This window comes from Manacus vitellinus, unplaced genomic scaffold, assembly GCF_001715985.3.
Source record: "Manacus vitellinus isolate BGI_N305 unplaced genomic scaffold, ASM171598v3 scaffold_126_pilon, whole genome shotgun sequence".
In the NCBI taxonomy this organism is placed as follows: domain Eukaryota; kingdom Metazoa; phylum Chordata; class Aves; order Passeriformes; family Pipridae; genus Manacus; species Manacus vitellinus.
In genome coordinates, this window is record NW_021938932.1 from 23047 (window position 1) to 44423 (window position 21377).

Genomic DNA, 21377 nt, shown 5'->3' on the forward strand with positions numbered 1-21377 from the left:
TCATTGATAACATTTAGTTTTGAAGTTAGATGGTTACAAAGCAATGACACATTTTACCCTAGCATTTCCTAAATTTCAGGTATTAAAGGGTAGCATAAGTTATGTTCATCCATTATTTGTAATTTTGTGCTTTTGGATCACATTGAGTGAAAGTGCTTTGTGAATTTAAGAGGTGGGGGGGTTTTGTCTATTTAAATTACAGTAATAATTAAGATTGCAAGTCAAATCCAATGGGATAAAAAAGTATTATTAACTCATTCTCTTCCAGCAAAACCAGGGATTTTTCCACCAACAAATAAGGGTAATAACAAAAACTGAATGGTATAAAGAGAACTAGTTTATGTATACTGTTCATTAATACCTTATGTGGTCGGCAGAAAACGACTCCCAAACTGAATGTGCTTTTTGTTCGTATGGGAAAGTTTGCCAAGAATAAATGTGCCTGCTTAAAAGTGTGGGGAACAGGGAACAGTGTGTGGGTGGGAAGCTGTCAAATTGACAAAGATGGAGAGAAAAGCTCCTCATCAGTGGCAAGGTGCTCAGTATTGATACCACTTATCAAAGGGAGACATTTCCAAGAAAAGGCTGGGAAGATGACAGCAATTTATAATTAAGGATAACCACGGAAACTCCTGTAAGGTTGAGAACACACAACCTAAGCAAACTGAAACACAGAGTATTTTCCATAAGATAAAGTCAGAAATATTCCTGACCTTTGTTTTCTTGATTTATATAGTTCTGTCCTGAGAAGCAACTCCACCATAGCACTCTTGTCCATCACTTTTATTGTGCTGCAGGTTCAGGATGGGAATCAGTTCATTTTTTAATTAAAAGGGGGTCTTTTTAACAAGCAGCCCTGCAGATTATCCTTACGAAACCAAAAGTCAAATTAAAGTCTTTTGTTGTGCCTACAGCCAGGGGGTGAGCTATTGTTTTCACTTGTATCAATGTCAGAGGATTAGAGGCATTAATTCACCACTTCTGCTTCCTAATAAAAAAATCAAGGGGGATGGGGGGGAAAGAAAGGGGAGAGGAGGTTTTGCTTTGCTTTAGTTTAATTTTAGCATGGTAAATAATAACTTTAGGGTGACAATGAGCATCAGCTGTAACAATTATTTAACATATTATATAACTTTCCTAAATTTATTTGAACCAGATGCCTGAATTGGATGAGTAATAAATATCCAACAGGGTCATATCCAGTGTGGAAAGCTAAATTAACTTTTTTTTTTTAAATGACAAACACAAAGTGCTATACTCACAAAGGAGAATCAACACATTCATAAATATAGGGTGGAAAATAACTGTGGAAGTACCTGTATAACAAGGTTATATTTGCTGGAGAGCAAATGGAAGTTGCAGAGCATTGCAAAAGTAATGCAATGTTGTTTAAAAAAAAAAAGAGGCAAGTGATTTTTGTCTTGTATTAAGAAAAAAAACCCCCAAAACCAACAAAATCCAAGAGTAATTATTCCACTCTATTTGCCACTGGTAATGCCTTAGGTTATGATCAGCTCTGGACAGCACACTTAAACAGTAATCCAACTAATAGGAAAGATCCAAATAAGAATTATAAAAGGATTAGAAAGCAAGGCCAATAAAAAGTTTGGAAGAAATGAGTTTATTTAGTATGGAGATAATTAAGAGGAGGCAAAAGGCTTCCAAAAGACAGAAAGTAGACCAGAGGTGGGCTGCTGAAGTGGTGCAGTGAGTGCAAGGAAGCTGCTGCACCATGAAGGCTTCAAGCAGCCTGGGCAGGAGCCAAACCTGGAGGGCCCAAATTAAAGGTTGAGAGTGCAGGAGGCCACCTTCACTCCTGCAGCAGCCTTGAATTGCAAGATTAGAAAATCAAATTGATTTTCTATGTGTATATATATATATGGTTTCAAATTATTCTGTCTATGCATAAAGGAAGCAAAATATTATTTAATATATAAGAGTATTTAGGTGGTACATTACAAAGAGGGCCTGTCTTGCAAGAAGGGTAATGAAATCTTGGAACTGACAGCTTCAGGTTGCTGGGAATTTTACTTCACTTGGGTAAGAAACTGTTAACGTTCCTTTAAGTTCAAACTTCCTATGTTTCTGCTGAAGAACATTCACTGGCCTTCCTGACAGACATCTTCTCTAAATGTCACATCCTGTGCTCTTCACACAAGACCTAAAATGTAGTAGTAACAATTTGTTCCAGTGTTCAAGAGCAGAGGATGGGGCCTTATGCTAAGAATTAGTTTTCTTGAGCTATATTCCACGTGTAAAATGAGTACAGGCACATTTGTGCCTATGCAGGTCTACTGGTCAAACCCTCCTGCTTGCCTTCTCATCTGCTGCTCTAATATGAGAAGAAAAGCTCCTTTTCTGTCATCTGTGCGAGTTAAGTGTTCCCAGGTGTAAAATAATGGGGAAGAATTCCTTCACTGTTCCCAGACACAGGAATGATTCAGTTCCGACAAACCCCTCGGAGACTTCTTTCTTCAGTCACTTGGTTACTGCCTAAAGTTGGAGGGTTTGGCCCCTGGGGGTTTCACAGGGTACAGATTTTAGTCAAACTATGGCAACTTTCTAGCGTTCTTAAGAAAATAAATGTCCAGTTGCCAAAAAGTGTGACACAGCTGGTCATTACGCTCGCAGCAGATGTCAGTACATCTGACAGTGGTTAACAGTGTCCCTGTGACTGCAGAGGGAAGGCCTTAGGAAGTAGCAAAACAATGTTTTAGCTCTGTGGGTTTTCTTTTTACCAAGTCATAAAGCCTGATTTTTATGGATTCTTTTAATTAAAACTGGAAAGTTAACCTAGTAATAGTAGGGGGCTGTGCAATAATCATGGAAACTCTTGTCCTCACCCTTTGTTTTGTCTCCTGTTTCCTTGGCCACTGTTAGGTGTGTTGACACGTGTTAAGAGATATCAATATTCTAATTAACTGTGGGAGAATGAATGAATGAAAAAATTCAGGTCTGTTCTTCTGGCTGCTATGGCAATGACACCAGCTCTGTGGAGCTTTCAAAATCCTCCAGGGCAAAACAGTTCATCAGAAAAGCAAAACAGGAAAAAAATTTTAACCATATATTTGTAAGGGAGAAGCACCAGCAACTCAGTTGTTAATCAGAATTTCCTTATAGACATTGACAGTGTAAAATCTGGCTGGTGTTTTTCACGATACATATGACAAATATTACAAAACATTCCCTCACCTAACAAGATATTTGGAAGACACAGAAATGACACGATTTGGTAACACAGAGTTCTGTTTCCCCTTAACGTTCTACTTGTCTGCTTAGCTCTTGAAAGCTGTGATGCAAGAACAGCGAGGTCAAAGGAAAAATACAGTGTGATGACCTTTCGGTGCTGCGGGCTGGGTTTGTGTCCCGGTCCAGCACCATCCGACGGGGGAGCGATGCCCTCTGCAGGGCTCTGTTCGACTCACGCTGTGCCTTCCTGAGCGATGTTCACTGTCAAAAGTGCACGGGAGAGAGCACAAGGAATCCTTTCTGCCGTGGTTGTCACTGTGTTTTCAGAGCTACCAGGTTTTTCCCTCCGTGTTTGTCGTTCGGAGTTGCCCGCTAGCTCTTGTGACTAAGCCGCCACCCGCAGCTATTTCGAGGTTTGTGATGAGGAGTTCGAGCTTATAATATGAGCTGTTTGGGTTGCAAATTGAAACCACACGTTTGGTTTGATCGAATGGAATTTGTGTTGCAGCCCAGATGATGTTTTTTGTTTTTACATCTGTTCAGTGTGTCCAGAGCGCTGCAGACAGATGTGGTGCGGTGCCTCTCCGGCAGAAAACACGAGCAGTGTCGTATTGAAGTTACACTATGTAAGCAAACAAAGCAAACGAACTTACTAACAGTTATTCTGCTTCTCTCCTGTATTACAGGTGCTGCCTTGCCCCCACTGATACTTGGGCACTCGGTGTGTGCCATGAAAGCAGATGATGGCCCGTGCAAAGCCATCCATGTGCGCTACTTCTTCAATATTCAAACCCGTCAGTGTGAAGTGTTTGAGTACGGTGGGTGCCACGGCAACGAGAACAACTTCCTGACGCTGGAAGAATGTCAGAAGAAGTGTGTGGTAACAGGCCAGTACCCATTCTCTTACCCTCCTATCAGTTCTTTTGCGTCTGTTGGTTCTTGTTCACAAACCACGTGAAGTTTGGAAGAAGAGGCTCTCTTCAGTTCCCACTAATACAGAAATGTGGTTCCTCTGATTATGTTCCCAAGTAGGTTGGAGTCACGTGAATTATTTTACATTCTGCAAGCAAACATTCAGGATTTGGAAATTTAAGTGAGACTTGATTTAATGTACCTCTGGAATAGAGACACTGATACAAGAAAGCTTAGTTTCTAGCTAGAATCCATGTGAAATTAATTTTGAGGCTGGGCTAAGCTGGTGGGAAGCACAGATGTTCTTTGTTGCTTTCGGAGTATCTAATGCAATTTTTGATCCCAGGTTTCTCCTTCACTTGAAAAGCTGATGGAAGCTGTCCAAAATCTTGGACATCTTCTATGTTTCAACATAATTAAAACTACAGTAGTAGATAATTCTCATTAAAAATGTCAGTTGCAGCCATTTGTCAGCTCAGTTTTATTGAAATCTCATCAATTAATCATTAGAAAGAGGAAAATGGAATTTAACATGTGACACAGAGCAATATTCACAAAGGGCCTTATGAATGCTGATTTTGGAATTTAAAATGAACGTTGTAATTAAGTAGGCACTCTCTGCTGCCTATCAGTGATATGCCCTGGTAGCACCCTCCTGCTATGCAGATCTTGGTAGATGTTATTTTGTTTGCCCTGTTTTCATAATTTATTGTAGCCCTGGGCCTTCCAGTAAAACTGGAAATCTGCTGAGGCGCTGTAGGCACCGAATTGATTTGCAGGATGTAAATTTGTGTCTTCTAGGATTAGCACAGTAAGTTCATAGAGCTTACCAAAAAGTACTTGCAAGAAATTTCAGATTAGAAAATTGATTTCAGAAGCTCCTATTCGGGCTTCCTGACCAAAACAGGCTGTATATACAACAAGCTAATTTATAGCATCGTGCTTTGACTGTCATAAATGTCTCCCACCTATTTTTTTTCCTTTCCAGAATTCACATCTACACAGTATTTAGATCAGGCCTTAAATCTGTTACATTATCTGCTTCAAATACACCTGTATTTCCTAATAAAAATTACCAGGAATTGCCATTTTCCAATAGTGTTTACCATTTATGGAGTAAAGCATGGTTGCTTTCTTACCTACCCAGATTGGTCCAGGCATTGTTCACCATTCACCCCTGTTTTCTGATCTGCTGGTGCCACCATGCATTTCTGTTGAATTATGGTTTGCTTTTAAACAAATACATGCAGATAAACCTGTCTCTACACCACAAAATTCCAATCACATCTTGTCTAAGTGGAAAAGATGAGAGGGCTCCACTTTTTTAAGTGAATGGCAGTTCTGCAGTGCATTTTACTCTAAGGATTAATTTTGAGACTTATCTTTTGATGGCTTCTGGCAAGATCTCCTAAGGAGCCTCAGAGACCAGGTGTGCCCCAGGGAAGAAGTGGCAATAATCAGTCACAGTTTTGCTTTGTTTTCAGTGTCCTACATGGGTAAACGCAGTGCTAATGATATTAAAATAAGGTATCTCTTAAAATGACATGCTATCAGGGAAGAATTATATGAAGCACACAATTCCTTAGTTCCTAAGTAATATAATCTAGCATTTCAAGTAAAAAGAAAAGTAAATAAAAAAAGATGACACATTCAGAAAAGCATCTTCCTGAATATAAACATCTTGCCCTAAATGCAAACACACACAAAAAAAACCCAACAAAACTCTGTCCTACTTGAATCTGAAATGGATCTGAAGCCAACTCTTCCTGAACTGGCTGAGAAGGGAAAGATCTTTACATCACTGAATCATTTACTGTTTATGTTGAAGTCTCAGATACTACTGGAAGTGCAGATTATTCTGGTGCTCACTTACCTGTATTTGTTTTTTTTAAAAATTAGTTAAGATAAAAGTTGTTCACAGTGCAGTTTGTTCTCCAGACTACACTACAGGTGTCTTGGATTCTTCACACCTGAGTGTAAAAGAAAAAACAAAAAAGATATTAAAGTAAGACAGAATTCATTTAATATGTTTTAAAATTGTCATAACAGGCTATTACATGGGAGCAGATGACAGTTCTGGGCAGAAAATCAAAGAAGAAATTCATTACAGAGGAATGGAAGATCAGGGCTATGCTTAACCAGTAAAGAAAACAAACACAAAAATACTGTTTTGCTCCTTTTCTACTCCTGCTGTTTTATTCTTACATTGCTACAAATTGTCCCATCAAAAGTCCTGCCTGAAGCATTCAAGTCAGATTAATGTAATTTTAAATGGTTACAAATTACTCAAACTTTGGCATTAGTTCTTTGCATGGTAATTTTCTGTTTATCTATAAAAGGACTTTCTGGACTGACAAGCTTTTCCTTTGTCATACGGTTTCCATGAGTTGTAAATTTGTATCATGCATTTAACAGACACTTTTTTTCCCCTTTTGGACAACCAGCTTAAAAGTTCTTTTCCATATTCATTAAATTTTCAGCCCAGAAATTAATGAAACTGGTAGCTGAACTCCACAGTTAATATAAACATCCAAGCTTAAAAATTAGTGTTGGCATTATCATTCTAAAAAAAAAAACTTAAAAGGCACTTTTTCACTCCTACAGTGTTTTGTTTAGAAAATTGTGATTAATGTGTTTCTAGTTATGACTCCACAAAGTTGAATGAATACAATCTCTCGAGTTAAAAAATTAAAAGTTGTTTTTCTTTGATTACTATTCAATGTCAGAAGGACCTGGAATCCAGGATGTGAAATAACTCTTCTTTTTCTGACATCGGGCTGGTTTTTGGTAATTTGTGTCTGGTATTTAGTTCTGGGTTTCAGCAGGACCCACAGCATCTCTGCTTGGAGCAGGGTTGTTTGCAGGACTTCCAGTATCTCATCCCAAACAGGTGACTTGCTGGTAGTTTGGAGTGTTTGTCCAAAATTTCAATTTAAAGGCTAAAACAGAGGGATGAGGGGCAAAAATGCAGGGTTGATAGATGAAGAATTAGGAATGAAGTGTCCAAAAGTCAAGATCAGGTGCCACGAGTGAAGATTTATCGAATTATTTCTTCAATCTGATGTTGCTATTTTGAATAATAGTCTTGTTTTGATTGTGACATATTTGTTGGATCAAGATCTGAGACAGATCTTCTGGACCCAGTCCTGTACTGGCATATATTTTGCATAACTGTAGTATAAAACTGAGAGTTATTTAGAATGAGAACTGGCTTAGTGTCTACATCTTGGTACTCAGCCCAAGTTTAGTTTTCTGTGTATGAATAACAGGGATCCAAGACTCTACAAGAGTTACATCTGCTTGGAGGAACTGGAGCAATAAAGGCTCATAATTTCTGTATTCTCTGAATGAATAACAGCTGATTAAAATAGCTTGGTGTCATATACAGTATGCTGTCAGCCATCAGGTGTAAAGCACTTTTACTAACAGAATTAAGTATGCTAACCACTTTTGCTAACATGATACAGTAAACACCAATATAATTATGTAAATTCTTTTTGTTAAAACTAGCTCTGTCTGTCCAGTCTTGTAGTGTATAGTTATATTCATCTTACTTATGCTTACATATTTATTATTGTAGGAAGATCACTATTTAGTAACTGAAGAAATCAGTATAGAAAAAATAGTATGAGTGATTCCTAAGTGTTTGAAATAAAGAAAAATCTGAGATACTAAATTATCACTGTGAAGGATGTGAAGATCAAGATAAAAATAAGCTAAAGGGAAGCTATGTAATATATATATATATATATAAATTCAGATGAAATAATGTAAATAATCAAAGTGTTTGATTTTCAATATTCAGCACAACTACAAGAATAAATGAGCCAACATGAGTGAATTACCAGATCAGGATAACTTTTAAACATTTTTGGAATGAATAAATCACCAAAGACAGAATTGATTGAGATCAGTACAACAGAGTTCAGAGAGCCCAGCTGCAGGTTGGCCACTCTCAAAGGCAGGGTTCAGATTCAAGAAGCCTACTTCTGACTCAAGTTTCCTGGAAATCAGCTGTATTTTTTGTTTCTTGTGCCCAATACTCACTCCTTCAGGGAACAAAAAACCTAATTTTAAGAGGCATTTGCCTATATGCTTCATTTACTGGATACTTATATCCAGTTTACTGGATATAAGTAGAATCACAGTTGTCATCACTAGCACAAAGGTCCTAATTTTCAAGGCAATGAATATACATTTTAGGCTACTTAACCTTCTAACTTTGGAAAATAATTACTGATAAATGGTTCTGGTCATGACAGCAATTCTATTATTTATAGAGAAAATCTACTCAGAAATGCAGTTTGTTTACAAAGAAGACATTAACTCAGACGTGGATTTGGCATTTTAACTGAGACCAGAAGCAAAAAGACACTGTTGACATGGTAGGGAGATTAAAAGATTCTAGGCCTGTATAAACTCACAATAAATTTCTCCTGTTCTCTGCCAGAAGAGTAGAGATCATGTGCCAAAATATGATTGCTGGTTTTGCCCTGAAGGGGACAGCTGATTAGTGAGATGACCTGGTGTGTGTCTGTAGTTTAGGTCATGGGTTTAAACCTTTAAACGCTGAAGGCAAAGACTCCTACTAACAGGAAAAGCTGGAAGTGTGCTCAGAGAAATGTTATATCACTCTAAAATGCATGTCAGGCCTTTAAATAATATTTTTTTGAAGGATTCCAGCTGCATTGTCCCAAAGGTGGAAGGAAAAATGTATCACGACAGAATCTGTACCTCACAGATTTGCTTTGAAAATGCAACACCAGCATGTTTCCAGAGAAAACCGTGGTAGAATTATAGCACATGAGGGCAGTACAATACAAAACTAGAATTATGAAGCAATGCAATTAAGAGGTGAAGTCCAGGAGCTGCTATTTTATTTGCCTTGCAAAGTATCTCTGTAATAGAAAATGCATCAGCTCTCCTTGGTCGCTATTCTCTTGTCAGCCTTTCGTGGGCATTGGTTGAGACAATCTTCCCATGGACTCCTTTGTGATTTAATGATTAGAGAGTCTCCTAGAAGGGGAAGAAGGTTTGTTTTCCACCACTGAAAAGGAATTTGGGGTTGCATTCAGCTATCCAGTTCGTTGAGCTGATAAGATAAAACCCAGGCTCCTGCATTAAAAATGACAATAGCAACTTCTGCAGTGCTGATTGTGCCCTGAGAGAACAGTGCAAACAACTTGCCACCCATACAACCCTAAAGACAGTTGGAGATACTTGGCTGAATGGGCCTTAATATCACAAACAGCATGATGAAAACTTCACTCAGGCACTCCACAGCACAGCAAAGGGACTTGGACAGCAGGAGGGAACTCTTAATGTCTCACAGGTCCTGTCCAAAGCCACGAGCAGCAGTGGGATCTACAGCAGTTGGGTTGTTAGTCTGCTAATTACTCCCCTTTAGGGAAGCAAGGCTACATAATGAGGGCCTCTGGATCCAAGAACAGTAATTCCCTGGTTCAATTCAATATTGGAATAGTTTGATTTCAGTACATTCCATACCCTCAGGTTTCCAATCTAGCAGGACTTCTCATACAAAGGAAATGACACTTCAGCCCTCCAGAACAAGCTTTCGTGCTACTTCTCTAATAAAGGGAAAAAAGAAAGGGAAGAGCTGTTGTATTCTTCCTCCTCGGTGCTCATTGTCACTGCCAAACTCAATGGCATCACAGGTGAGACTTAACATGTCTGCCTTTCCTAAATACTTTTTTTTTTAATTTATATTGCAGAATTGTCTGGGAAGAAGGTGGCAGCACGAATTAAGAAAGGTAATTACATTTACATAGTGATCTAAGACTCTTATACAACAACAAGGTATTTATTAGCCTCTTTTGTTAAATTATTTGTGTATTGTTCCAGGCTATCTCCTAACAAAAACAGCAACAAAAAAAGTAACAAATCCAACAGGGGAGCAAGTTTCCCACTCCTGAAGGGACAGTTTGCTGTTTTGCTGCTTACCCTCCTTCATCCCTCCTTCCACTTGTGACTGCTTGAATGGGTGTGCATTTAGCAACTTGTAGAAATGCCAGGATTTGCACATACATTTTGAAACAGAACATAAGCAAATCCCTTCTCTTTGCAGAACGTTTTTTGGAAGGTTTTCATACTGAGATGATGGTTTTCTCTTCCTGTTTTCTCCTGTCCTTTCCATTCCTAATCATTAAAAAAAAAAAAATAAAATAAAATTATGGTTCTATGCTATGGAAGTTACTAAAGTTTATTTTCCACAGATGCTGCAGAGTTTGGCACTGCTTCCTTTAAGGGCTGACCCTAGTTCCCTGTTTTTAATGACAAACCAGAACATATCCTGTTAAATTCAGCTCATGGCTACCATCAACATTATTGCATGTTTACTATTGTTTCCAGTAATGCAGTCTTGCATATTGAGTCCCTGGAGAAAGACATGGCATTTAGAAGTATAATACTGCTTTGTGTGGTTAGGATTATATTGCCTTCATGAATTCTCTCTTCAAAAGTGGCTGTAAAAGTTAGATGTGAGCTCACCTAATTTGGACTTAATTTCCCTTTTCTGCAAGAACCATTTTAATATAAGGATGTTCTTAAATGAAGAACATCTGTTTTTAAGAATCAGTCATAATCCTGTAGTCTGCATACCCATATCTGCCTTCCTTTTCCAGTAAATATCTGTCTAAGAATCTTTCTGTTATTTCACAATGCTGTGCAATATTTGATGAAAGACTTTTAGCTCCTGTTGTCTCCTAATATAGAATAGGTGCAGCTCTGGGAGAGTCTTGCCTGTCTGTGTAACTGCCTCCTGCAGAGAACGAAATTTGTAGTGAGCACTCAAAATTAGACTGTTCAGGAGTGCTTAAAGCAATTGATTTTGTTACTTTATCCAAGAACATTTTAATGATTTAATTTTACATGTGATCTCTGAAAATTATTTCTTGCTGTTCATGAAGTTTTATAACAGTTGGAATACAAGATATTGCCAGTTAATTCTTGGAAAAGCACTAGTTATGAGCTGTAATAATATTTTATATAAATATATGATGTGCATTAATTGCTTTTAATAATAATCTTGTTCTAGCAATGAATTTGAATATATATTTAGCTAAAGTAGATGTAATAGGATTAACTTCTTTGTAACTCGATAATCTACTCTAAAAATGTTAGGAGCTTCAAAGTAATTGTTTTGTAGTAATTTTTACTAAAGTGGCAGCCCACTGCTCCCTGTTTAATCTCAATATTTTGTGAATTTTTACAGGTAAGGAAGGCTCTTATATGTCACATCTGATATGATTGTCTCATATGATGGCTAAATAGACTTTTCTCTGCAAGTCAGCTCAGACAGGAATCATATTTCAAAGTATCTACGAGCAAGAATTTGAGAATGTCTTCGCAGATGGTTTATTATAGTTTCCATGATTTTATTTTTAGAATATAATTTTAAGAAGAAATGGAATATGGTGCGAAGCTGACTTTCAGGGATTATTGTGTGGCTGTGTGCTTTTCTTCCCTGCCAAAAGCCGTGATATCACGCTGTGATACTCAGTCCAGTTACACTGTATTCATTTGTTAACTTTTTCTTGGTTGATATTGTAGTTACTGGTTGCAAACTCAGAACTGGGACTGCAAAATTATAGAATAACTGCTCTGTCTCTGTATCCTTTTATAACAGTCAACTACTACAGAAAAAATGCTTTGCTAGTTTTTTTTCTTTTTTGTAATTTTTAAAATTATTATTATTTATTATTATTTTTTCTTCTATTTTAACATTGCTTCCTTTATATTCACAGTCCTACATTTACTTAAAAAAACCAACTATATAAAGTACAACGAACGTAATGTGCTTCGATGCACAAATCACTTCCAGCTGGACTCAGTTCTTTTTTTAAATCAGACTAAAAACTGATTTTCGGGTTAAAGCTTCAACGTTGGAGGAATCATTAGTTGTCATTTTCCAAGATATAATTTACTGGCTACTTGAAAAGAGGAAAAAAAGCAATACAATAATCCCTATAATGCTCCACGTAATATTATGGTGTTACATACAGAACAAAAGCAGCACAATAAAGTAACAGTTATTTTATAGTTGGCCTTTAGATCAAAATTACAGATTTATTTCATAAACTTCCTCCAGTTCTACTGTTGCCTTGGAACGTGTGTTAATCTTCTGATTCTCCCACTTTGTTCATCATTTCCCACTGTTTGCAGAAAAACCCGAGTTCTGCTTCCACGACAAAGACCCCGGAGTGTGCCGAGGTTACTTTACCAGGTATTTCTACAACAGGGAGACAAAGTCATGTGAAGTGTTCAAGTATGGGGGGTGCCTGGGAAACCAGAACAACTTCAGGAATTTGGAAGACTGCCGGACTACCTGCCAAGAAAACTGTAAGTTGTGGCCTTCACAGTTCTCAGCTTTGCTCTTGCATAAACAGTGCTGTGTCTCGAAGGCATCTTGCATGGGAAAAAGGCAACTCAGGGTGCCACGAGGTGGCAATAAAATTGACAGTAATGATACATATTTTAGCATAAAAATACCAAAATTAAGAATATTTGGACTCGAATATTTGGTAGGCACTATTTAATATTACAGGATCCCTTTTTTTACTTTTCTCATGACAGCTGCCCTAAAATCTGCCAGTTTAATGTCGTAAAGCACTAATATATATTTTTTAACCCACGCATCCGCATTTATTCTTTTCAAACCAAGTCTTGCAATGGAAAGAGGTGTCCATAAAGGAATTTCTAGTCTTAGAAACTTACTGTAAGTTCCTAATTTCCCACCAAAGAATCGTGGGAGGCCTGTCCCTCACTTCCGAACGACCTGGCTGAGCAGCTTAGGCTTAAAAACAGCCATTCAGACTGACCCCAGATCCTTCAACCTCTTCCTTGTCCTACCAGTTCCAAGGAATTGTTCCACACCAGGATACAGAAACCTTCAGAACTCCTCTCCCCTCACAGAATACTTCACTTTATTCCTGGGTGAATACGTTTTCCCATGGAGAGCCTCCAGACCCTTTTATCTCTCTTGCCTTTAGTGGACCCTTTTCCAGGACTGTTTCATAATCTGTCAGTTTGGCAAAGGGAACTCGAGCTTATTCACACTTGGACTAGGAAAGACACACTAAGCTGTTTTTTTAAATATTTTTTAAAGAACTATACCTCTAGAGCCGTGGACTCTTTCCCTACCTTTGCTGAAACATTTCTTCCTGGGCTCTGATTCCACTTTCACCTTTTGGACTAAAAGCTGCAGAATAATTTTTTTTTCCCCTGCCTTTAGTCTGAAATAACACCTCCTTGTAAATTTGTGTGAATACCTAAGAGGAAACAGAGGATTAAGGGCCATTGCCATGGTCTAAATAGATGAAAGTTTTTATCTTTGAGATATTGAATCATTAATACCAATTTGGGTTCTTTTTTTTCCCCTAATTGTTTTCCTTTCTTTTTTCATTTAGCAAACTTATTGCCAGCTGTTACAGTTGAAGAGCATCCTAACACTGTGAACAGTAGTTCCCCAGCAGAAGAACCTGAAGAGCTCCCTGGGATTTTTGGTAACAATTTACTTTTGCTGTTTCTAATTGACTCTTTAATGCAGATGCTCTTTGGTTTGTCCACTCCTTTTCCCATTTGTTTGAAGACATGTGTGTCAGCTGAAATACATGAGCACAGTGAAGTCATTAACACTAAAACTTGCTCCATAACCACTTTCTAGTCAGTAACACAATATTTTGAGAAAAGCTTACAAATTCAAAGGTTAGAATGTCTGCTGGCAACATAAAAATAACCTTGCCAAACCATTTTTGATTTAAATCTTACATCAGTAAAATTAAAGAAGAAAAATGAACCCATCCCAAAGTTGCCTTAACAACCTCAGCTTTCTATGGCTTTGGGACTTAAAGAAATGTTCTCTTTAAGTTGTATCAGAGCTGACATTGAGTAAGGCCAAAGGGTACCAATCACAGCTGATTTTCAGAGCTTGGTTGTGTCTAATTAACCTATCACTGCTTCACACCTCACACTCGCCCCTACTTTTCTTTTTCTTTTAGTAAATTTGTTGCCAACTGCTCCAAACGAGCAGTCCAACACTCTGAACAGTAGTTCCCCGAAGGAGGAGCACAACCAGGTTCCAATTTTTTTTGGTAAGTTTTTTTTACATGGATTGCTTTTCCATTTCCACCTGTTTTCTGATATATCCAAGACTAAAGAATGGGCTTTCATCCGTGTCAAAGGATTTGGTAAGCAGAGAAGGTCAAAGCAAAGGAACATATTGCTATTTACAGATCTTCCATAAATATAGGAAGTGGAAGACTGACCACACCTTGTTCTCCTTGAAAAGTGAGCACTTCCAGAAGGTCTGATTAATACAAAAAAAGAGCAAAAGCTGTGATGCAGAATTCTTTCAGTCAAAATTAATGTTTTCGTGATCTATTGGGCTAGTGATTTAAAACTCCTCTCATCCATTAAAAAAGAACTGTATTTGGATTTTAGAGTATGGAATAGTATGATATATATAGTACCATAATATTTTTATTTTCACTGCGGCCATATTAAACTCAGTTTTGGTTTGAGTGTGAATTAGTTTTGTGTGGCTTCAAGGTATTTTTGCACTATGTATAATAATGCAGATGAGACTCTGGACCTTTCCTGGGGAGGGAGAGGCTTTAACAGTTTCTGCAGCTGGACACTGTCCACTGTAGATGACTGGTGCTTGCTCACGCTGTAAAGGGTGTTTGAATTTTGAGGCATGTCATTTTTATGATCCACAGTCGTGCAAGAGGAAACAACAAACAGTTGGAAAGAGCCTGAGCGGTCTTACCAAGTATTTATGTTGGTTTTTTGCATTTACACTCACTTGTACTTTTGAGGGCTGAGTGGTGGCTTAGAGGCTCATTGAGGTTTTTGCATTTTGTATGTTCTGTAAGATAATGGGCATGTAGGATAACATTCCTGTGCTCTTTGCTTGGAATGGTGTGTCTAATAAAGCATTAATGTGTGTTGTACTCTTGTTTTCTGCCTGCACTGTGATCCACATGTACTGTTTGGTTGGTATAAATTTCTTTTCTGTTATGGTAATATTGTTTGTTTACCACATAAAAAGCATCAATGCCCTCTGTTATTCAAATGAATATAAAACAGTAAAGCTTCTGGCAACTTATTTTACTGAAAAATACGTGAATTACTTGAGGTCTGGTAATAAGTCCAGGGACATTAGGGCATACACATTCCTTGAAGGTTTTTAGTCATAATATGAATCCTCAAATCCTCGAAAGAACTAACCTACACCAGGAAAGGAGCATGATTAACTATGTTTTCCCAGAGGAAATGGAAGGGGGTTTGACTGTGTTAGAAATACAGAATTTTCCTGCACAGCAGATTTTGAGAGGTGAGGGGTGAGGGTGAGAGAAAGAGAGGATTTGAAGATTGATGGAACAGGGGATTGAGGAACAAGCAGCAGTAGAGTCAGTCTAGCTGATCTGCCACTGTAATGTTTATTTTGCATGTATGTTGGCCTGGCTATCTGTATTTAGGGGGTTTTTTAACAAGAACATTAAAAAATTACATTTACTTTCATTAAATTTACATTAAGTCAATTAAATTAAATTAATTTCATTTGATTAATTCATAAAAATTAAACTAAGACTATTAGAAAAAAATAAAACACTTTTGCAAGGAGTTCTCTCATAGGATACCTTACCTCAAAACTGACATGCTATTCCATCTTGATTTCAGGAAAAAAAACCCCATATTATTAGTGGTATGTATAACTCTGCAACAACATAAGATTATTAGACTTCCAACATAGTCCTTGATCTTCAGAAAATTAAACTGTTCTGTGGCCAAACTAAACAAACCATATGTAAAAACATGAAATTTCTAGGACTTCCAGCAGTGAACTTTCTTCAGAGGGTGAAGATTGTTCTGGTCTTACTCTGCTGCAATATCTAAAATAATTTTTTTTTTCTGGAGAAGTTAAGAAAAACTGAAGCTAAGAATCAAAGCTTCATTTTTTAGATTACATAAAGTGATCTGCGGTGGAAAATTGAAAGTGCTTTACCTACGTTTGATTTGCGAGTTTTGAGTGGGTTAGAGGATCGAAAGTCGATTTTCTCCTTGGCAAATGCGGAATAGCACAGAGATGTGGGTCCTGTTGGTGCTCCTCTGAGTCAGGGTCACACCTTTTGCTGATGTGAATTGGCAGAGCTGTGTTTGCTGCGGTGGGTCTGCACCAATTTATACCTGCAGAGCGCTCTCAAGTGCAGATGACTCGTGATTTTGAGCCTGGCTCCTTGAAGATTCTTTTATTTTCGCTCTGCTGTGAGCAGAAATGAGAAACAGAAGCCTGCACGTATCAAAAAACCTGGCAATAAATCTGAAGCTTTATGGAAGTGACATACCTGTGTCCAGTGAGAAATAGTGCTCGCTGTGTTCTCTTTCACCCTGCTCACCAAGATAATTTCAAATTTCCTTTGTAGTGAGATTAATTAGCTGTTCATTGTCATCCATTCACACCGAGAGGGGGGTGTCTGGGATCCAAAAAAAGACTGTATTATAAGAGTTGAATCTTAAACCATACACACAGATTGTTTAGGTAGCAGTGAAGGGTTAGGCACAAGAGTCTTTTTACAGGTAAGAACTATAGCCTTCTTTATCTACTGCTGATTGTATATAATTAGTTGGCCTATTTTTTTCAGAAAAAAAAAAATCAGATATTGCAGTTTAGGGTTTTATTCTCTCACCAAAGCAAAAATCAGTCAAAACATCAAGAAAAAGGAGTAACAAAAATAAAAGATAATAGAAAAATCTACACTGTATTTTGCTGTTATAAAACCTGAAACCTGACTGAGAAGCTCCTTCAGAGCTCCAGTTCCAAAACTCCATGTGAGGTGGGTTCCAAGGTCTCATTTCCTTCAAAAGTTTTTGATGGAATTATATTCCTGAGAAACACTTTGTATTTAGCTGTATTGTAATTTTCCAGAAAAAAACCTTACACCTGAAAGTATTTGACTAACCCAGCTTGGAAGATTTCATTTGCCATTTGTTTATATGAACTTGAATCATATGAAATTGTTTTTTCCTGTGCCCGTGCATGGCCTGACCAATGTCATGTGATTTTGGCCAATAATATTCATTGCAAACCCAAGTTTATGAGCTTGATATTGGAGATTTAAAACAGGTTTAAATCAGACATTTTGGATAAACAGAAATTGCATCAAAGACCAGAGGACAGGCCATGTAGCTGTACGTATAAAAAAAGTTAGAAAGCATTTAATGAGATTTAATAATTTCTGGGTTTGTATGATCCACTTGATGTTAACATGTAATGAGTTATGTAATGGAATGAGTAATGCCACTTACACTGTGGAAAAAAACCCCAACCTGCTGAAATGTACTTTAAATTGAGAAAAAAATAGAGTTAAAACCAGCATTTCTATGTCAAGTAGTCTCTCAATAAAGTTGGTATCTGTAATTCATAAAACCGTAATGATTAGATTGGGGAAAACAATTATGATAGCAGGACACTTTATTTTTTTTTTTTTTACTCTTTTCAGTCTGTACCCTTTCCTTTTTGTGTAGTTTTGTGGGTTGTGGGATTTTTGCTTCTTTCATTTTTTTTTTTTCTTCACAGAAAGAGCAGGAGAGAGAACTTTTCAACAGCTCTCAGAAAAATGAGGTTGTAAGATCAAAATATTTGAGACAGAAACTCCAGAACAGGCATAATATCTAAACTTACTGTGTTGGAAGCTGGAGCTGAACAGAGAAAACTTAGCTGCATCTAATGCTCCAGTGACTGTGCTTACATCCTGGCTCACAGGCTTACAAATTGTCCTGCCAGTGGAGATGTTGAGCTGGGCATGACACAGTCCATATTTTATGTTTGCAGTAACTTGAAGTTAACAGGTCTTTTAGTGGTCGGTATGTTAAAATCAATTCAGAATTTTTATGATCTTCAGCAGACAGGAAATCACGATGAGTAATTTAATTTTTATTTTCATAGATTGTTTTATAGAAAAAAATGGCTCCATGTGGCAAAATTAAGAGGTTTTCTTCCTGGATTGCTTCTGTGGTTGCTTCTGTGAGAGTGAAGAATAGGCAGATATTCTGAAGATAAACAGGAACAGTGTTTTGTGTCTGGGGCATTCAACTAACAATCATCTAGACAAAGATCTGTATAATTTTTGGAGGCGTACAAAAGGGATCCTGAATAGCATTTGGACGCTTCTCTGCCCGTTGCATTGTTCATACATAGGCAGCCCATGGTTCCCCCAAAACTTGCAGTCATTGTGAGAGCTCCTTCATGAGGGGACTGTGGACTCACTGGAGAATTCCACACAACAGATAAGTAATTTACATTACGAAGTGTATATTTAAATTCTCTTCTATAATTAGCAAACCTGTGCTCTTTGGCCCTTTCCTCACTGGCAAGCCTTCTTGTTCTTTTTAGGTTCAGAAATTATCAGGTTAAAATAGGTAAGCTTGTTTTTAATGTCGCTGAACACTTGCTTTGAAAACTAACATCCTCTTTAGCTAGAGAGAAATTAAATTATCCCACGCCCAGGAGTTCTCAGATAGAGCAGTACCAAAAGCACTGCCTCAGTGAACTTAACTACCATCCTCACTGTAAATAAAACAGTAGATTTAATATACATTGTACCATGTTGGGGACTTCTGCTCTGGATGCAGAGTGAAACTTAATCTTTCGGTACTGTCACAGTTATAAAAAGAAATTAAGTAGTGATCATTTTATAACTTGAAACTAACTTAGTCTATCTTGAAAAACCAACTCACCCCATTTTGGAATTTCAGAATTCTTCTTTGGATAGTATGATGTTGCTAAAACACCTTCAAATATGTTACTAATTTCATTTTACTGCCTTAGCTTTCCATAAATCACCATTCTATTTATTTCCCAGCAATTGTTCATACTTTTTCACCAGGACAGTTCAGCTATTATTATACTTGTCAAATGAACTTTTTTTAGCAGGTGTAGTACACATAAAACACATAAGATGTATCATGTCATTTCTAGATATGTTCTTGTCAGCCTCTTGAATTGTCCAGGTTAATCCATAACTTCTTGCTTTCAGCAACTCGCCAGCTTTTTTGGCCACGGATTTTCTTCAGCTCTGCTGAAACCCAAATAATTCCCTAAGAATTTTACTTTCTTTTTTAACTGAATCACTTCTACCTGACTTTGTATCTGCAAGAGGCTTCACGTTTCCTTTTATGCACTGGGATCTCAGCTCCCTCAATTCTGCTGCTTCCTGAAGGACAGTGGCACTCCTCACTCTCCTCACTCCTTTGGATCCTGCACTGATGGCAGAGTGGCTCCCACTCATCTTCTTGCTTCCTGTGCATCACTTGTACCAGTTCTGATTTTGTATGTGAGTCACTCCAGGGCAACAGATGATGGAGTTCTTTCGAGTTTATGGACTTGCTTCTTGAGTTTGTTCCAGTGCCCAGGCACTCTGGATACCTCAGGTTCACCTCCCAGAGTTTCAGTTCTCAAACTCTCACTTACAGTGACCATGGAGAAACAAACACCAGCCTGCTCCCTGGAATGGTAAAATCCTAATGCAGCACTAACACACCAGCAGCTCCCTGATTTGTGCACTTATTCTTCACGTTCAATCCTTTTTTATTCTGTGAATTACAAGCTGTTTTTTTGTAGGTGCTCAGTGTTTTCTCACAGACCAACTTCTGTTCCTTAGGTCAAGCTTTCTGTGGTCATTCAACAACCCCAGTGTTAAGGTTCTGAATCTTACATTGGAAATGCTGGGTACTTTTACCTTCTTTTTGGTTTCAGAATGTCTAACAGTAATTCCCTCCATTAATTATCAGAAATGTTCACCATATTCTTAAAGCTGTCCAGGTTTCTTTTAATTCACTTCACTTGCTGCAAATACTGAACCTCCTCTAACTGTGTCTGAGTGCTATCTCCTATAAGAGAAAAGGCAATTTTTTCACTAACTATATAGGCAAAGCTGTAACTCTCAGGTAAGCTTTGGCTGGAAATTCAAAGGCAGGATAACATTTACTGTGCTATTTTTTTGTAATCATTAATACAAAGATGCTTATTTGTGAAGTGTCCTGGATTTTCAGGAGGGAGGAATTAAATTTGCCGGTAAATTCTGCATAAATTTCAAATAATATTGACGTAACAGAAAACTGATACACTGCAGTCTCTAACCTTGTTTTTCTTGGTATTTCTAGAACCACCTTCTATCCCTTCTTTCTGCATGACCCCTATGGACAGAGGACTTTGTAGAGCCAAAGAGTTGAGATTTTTCTACAACCACTCGAGTGGAAGATGCCACCCGTTCAGCTACAGCGGCTGTGGTGGGAATGAGAACAATTTCACCTCCAGAAAGTCGTGTTTGAGGATCTGCAGGAAAGGTATGGGAAGTGATACTGCCCCAGACTATCACAAGAGGTAAATATTATGCACATTGACACAGTCTTGCTGCTTTCAGTAGTAAGTACGGGCCTGATAAAATGTGAGAGTTGAAAGTCTTAGGAAAGGGGAAAAGGAAATCAGAAGAGAGGCAGAGCTAGAGAGAGAAAGATGGACAGTAAAGTACAGTGTACAAAAAACAGAAATAAGACAACTTGGCATTGGGCAGGCATATGGAGGCTTTAGGTAAGACAATGGTTTTTTTTTTTTAAGGAGATTTATTGAGACGAGTTTTCTCTTATTTCTGATAACCTTCTGATGTCTTCTAATCTTACTTCATTTTACCTTTAGGATTCAATAAGAAACGAGGTGGAAGAAAGTTAATAAAAATCAAGAAGAAAAGAAAGAAAGAGTCAGTAAAAGGCTCTGGGAGAGGAAATCATCCCTGAAAGAATACAACTTTGATTTTTATGGAAACGTGAAGTAAACTGCTCTTCACCTGTGAATGAAAGCCTTCAGTGTACATCACTAAAATATATTTACTGTCCTGATTATTTTGATTATATATTATTAAGCTACTTAAATTTTTATTATGTATTCCTCATTCATGTTAATAAATGTTACCTTTTACTTTGATAAAGGCTTTTAAATTGTAGTTTGGTTGTATATAATTGTCGGAGCTGCAACAGGTCAACAGGCTGTGTGAGTATATAACTCATAATGGTTAAAATGTAGACAAGATTCAAATTCACTTTATTACCCCATTATTCTTTTTGAATTCTATTTTTGTGCTAAAGAAAGCATAATGCCTGTCAAAGAATCATCACTTGTCAAACATGATTGTTTCAATCCATCATTAAAAAATAAGTCTGTGCTATAAAGAGGAAATATACACTGGGTTTGTTTTAATCAC

At 37.5% G+C, this 21377-nt stretch overlaps 1 protein-coding gene across 1 annotated transcript in view; it reads left to right on the forward strand.

Moving 5' to 3' along the window:
- TFPI (tissue factor pathway inhibitor) overlaps positions 1 to 21104 on the forward strand; it is a 33046-nt gene extending 11942 nt beyond the window's left edge. The window contains exons 3-9 of the mRNA XM_008919347.3: positions 3876 to 4076; positions 9834 to 9872; positions 12283 to 12459; positions 13527 to 13622; positions 14118 to 14210; positions 20284 to 20466; positions 20816 to 21104. Coding sequence (XP_008917595.3) covers positions 3876 to 4076; positions 9834 to 9872; positions 12283 to 12459; positions 13527 to 13622; positions 14118 to 14210; positions 20284 to 20466; positions 20816 to 20913 — 887 coding nt within the window. The 3' untranslated portion in view covers positions 20914 to 21104. The remainder of the gene's footprint in view (positions 1 to 3875; positions 4077 to 9833; positions 9873 to 12282; positions 12460 to 13526; positions 13623 to 14117; positions 14211 to 20283; positions 20467 to 20815) is intronic.
- Positions 21105 to 21377: the final 273 nt, after the last annotated feature.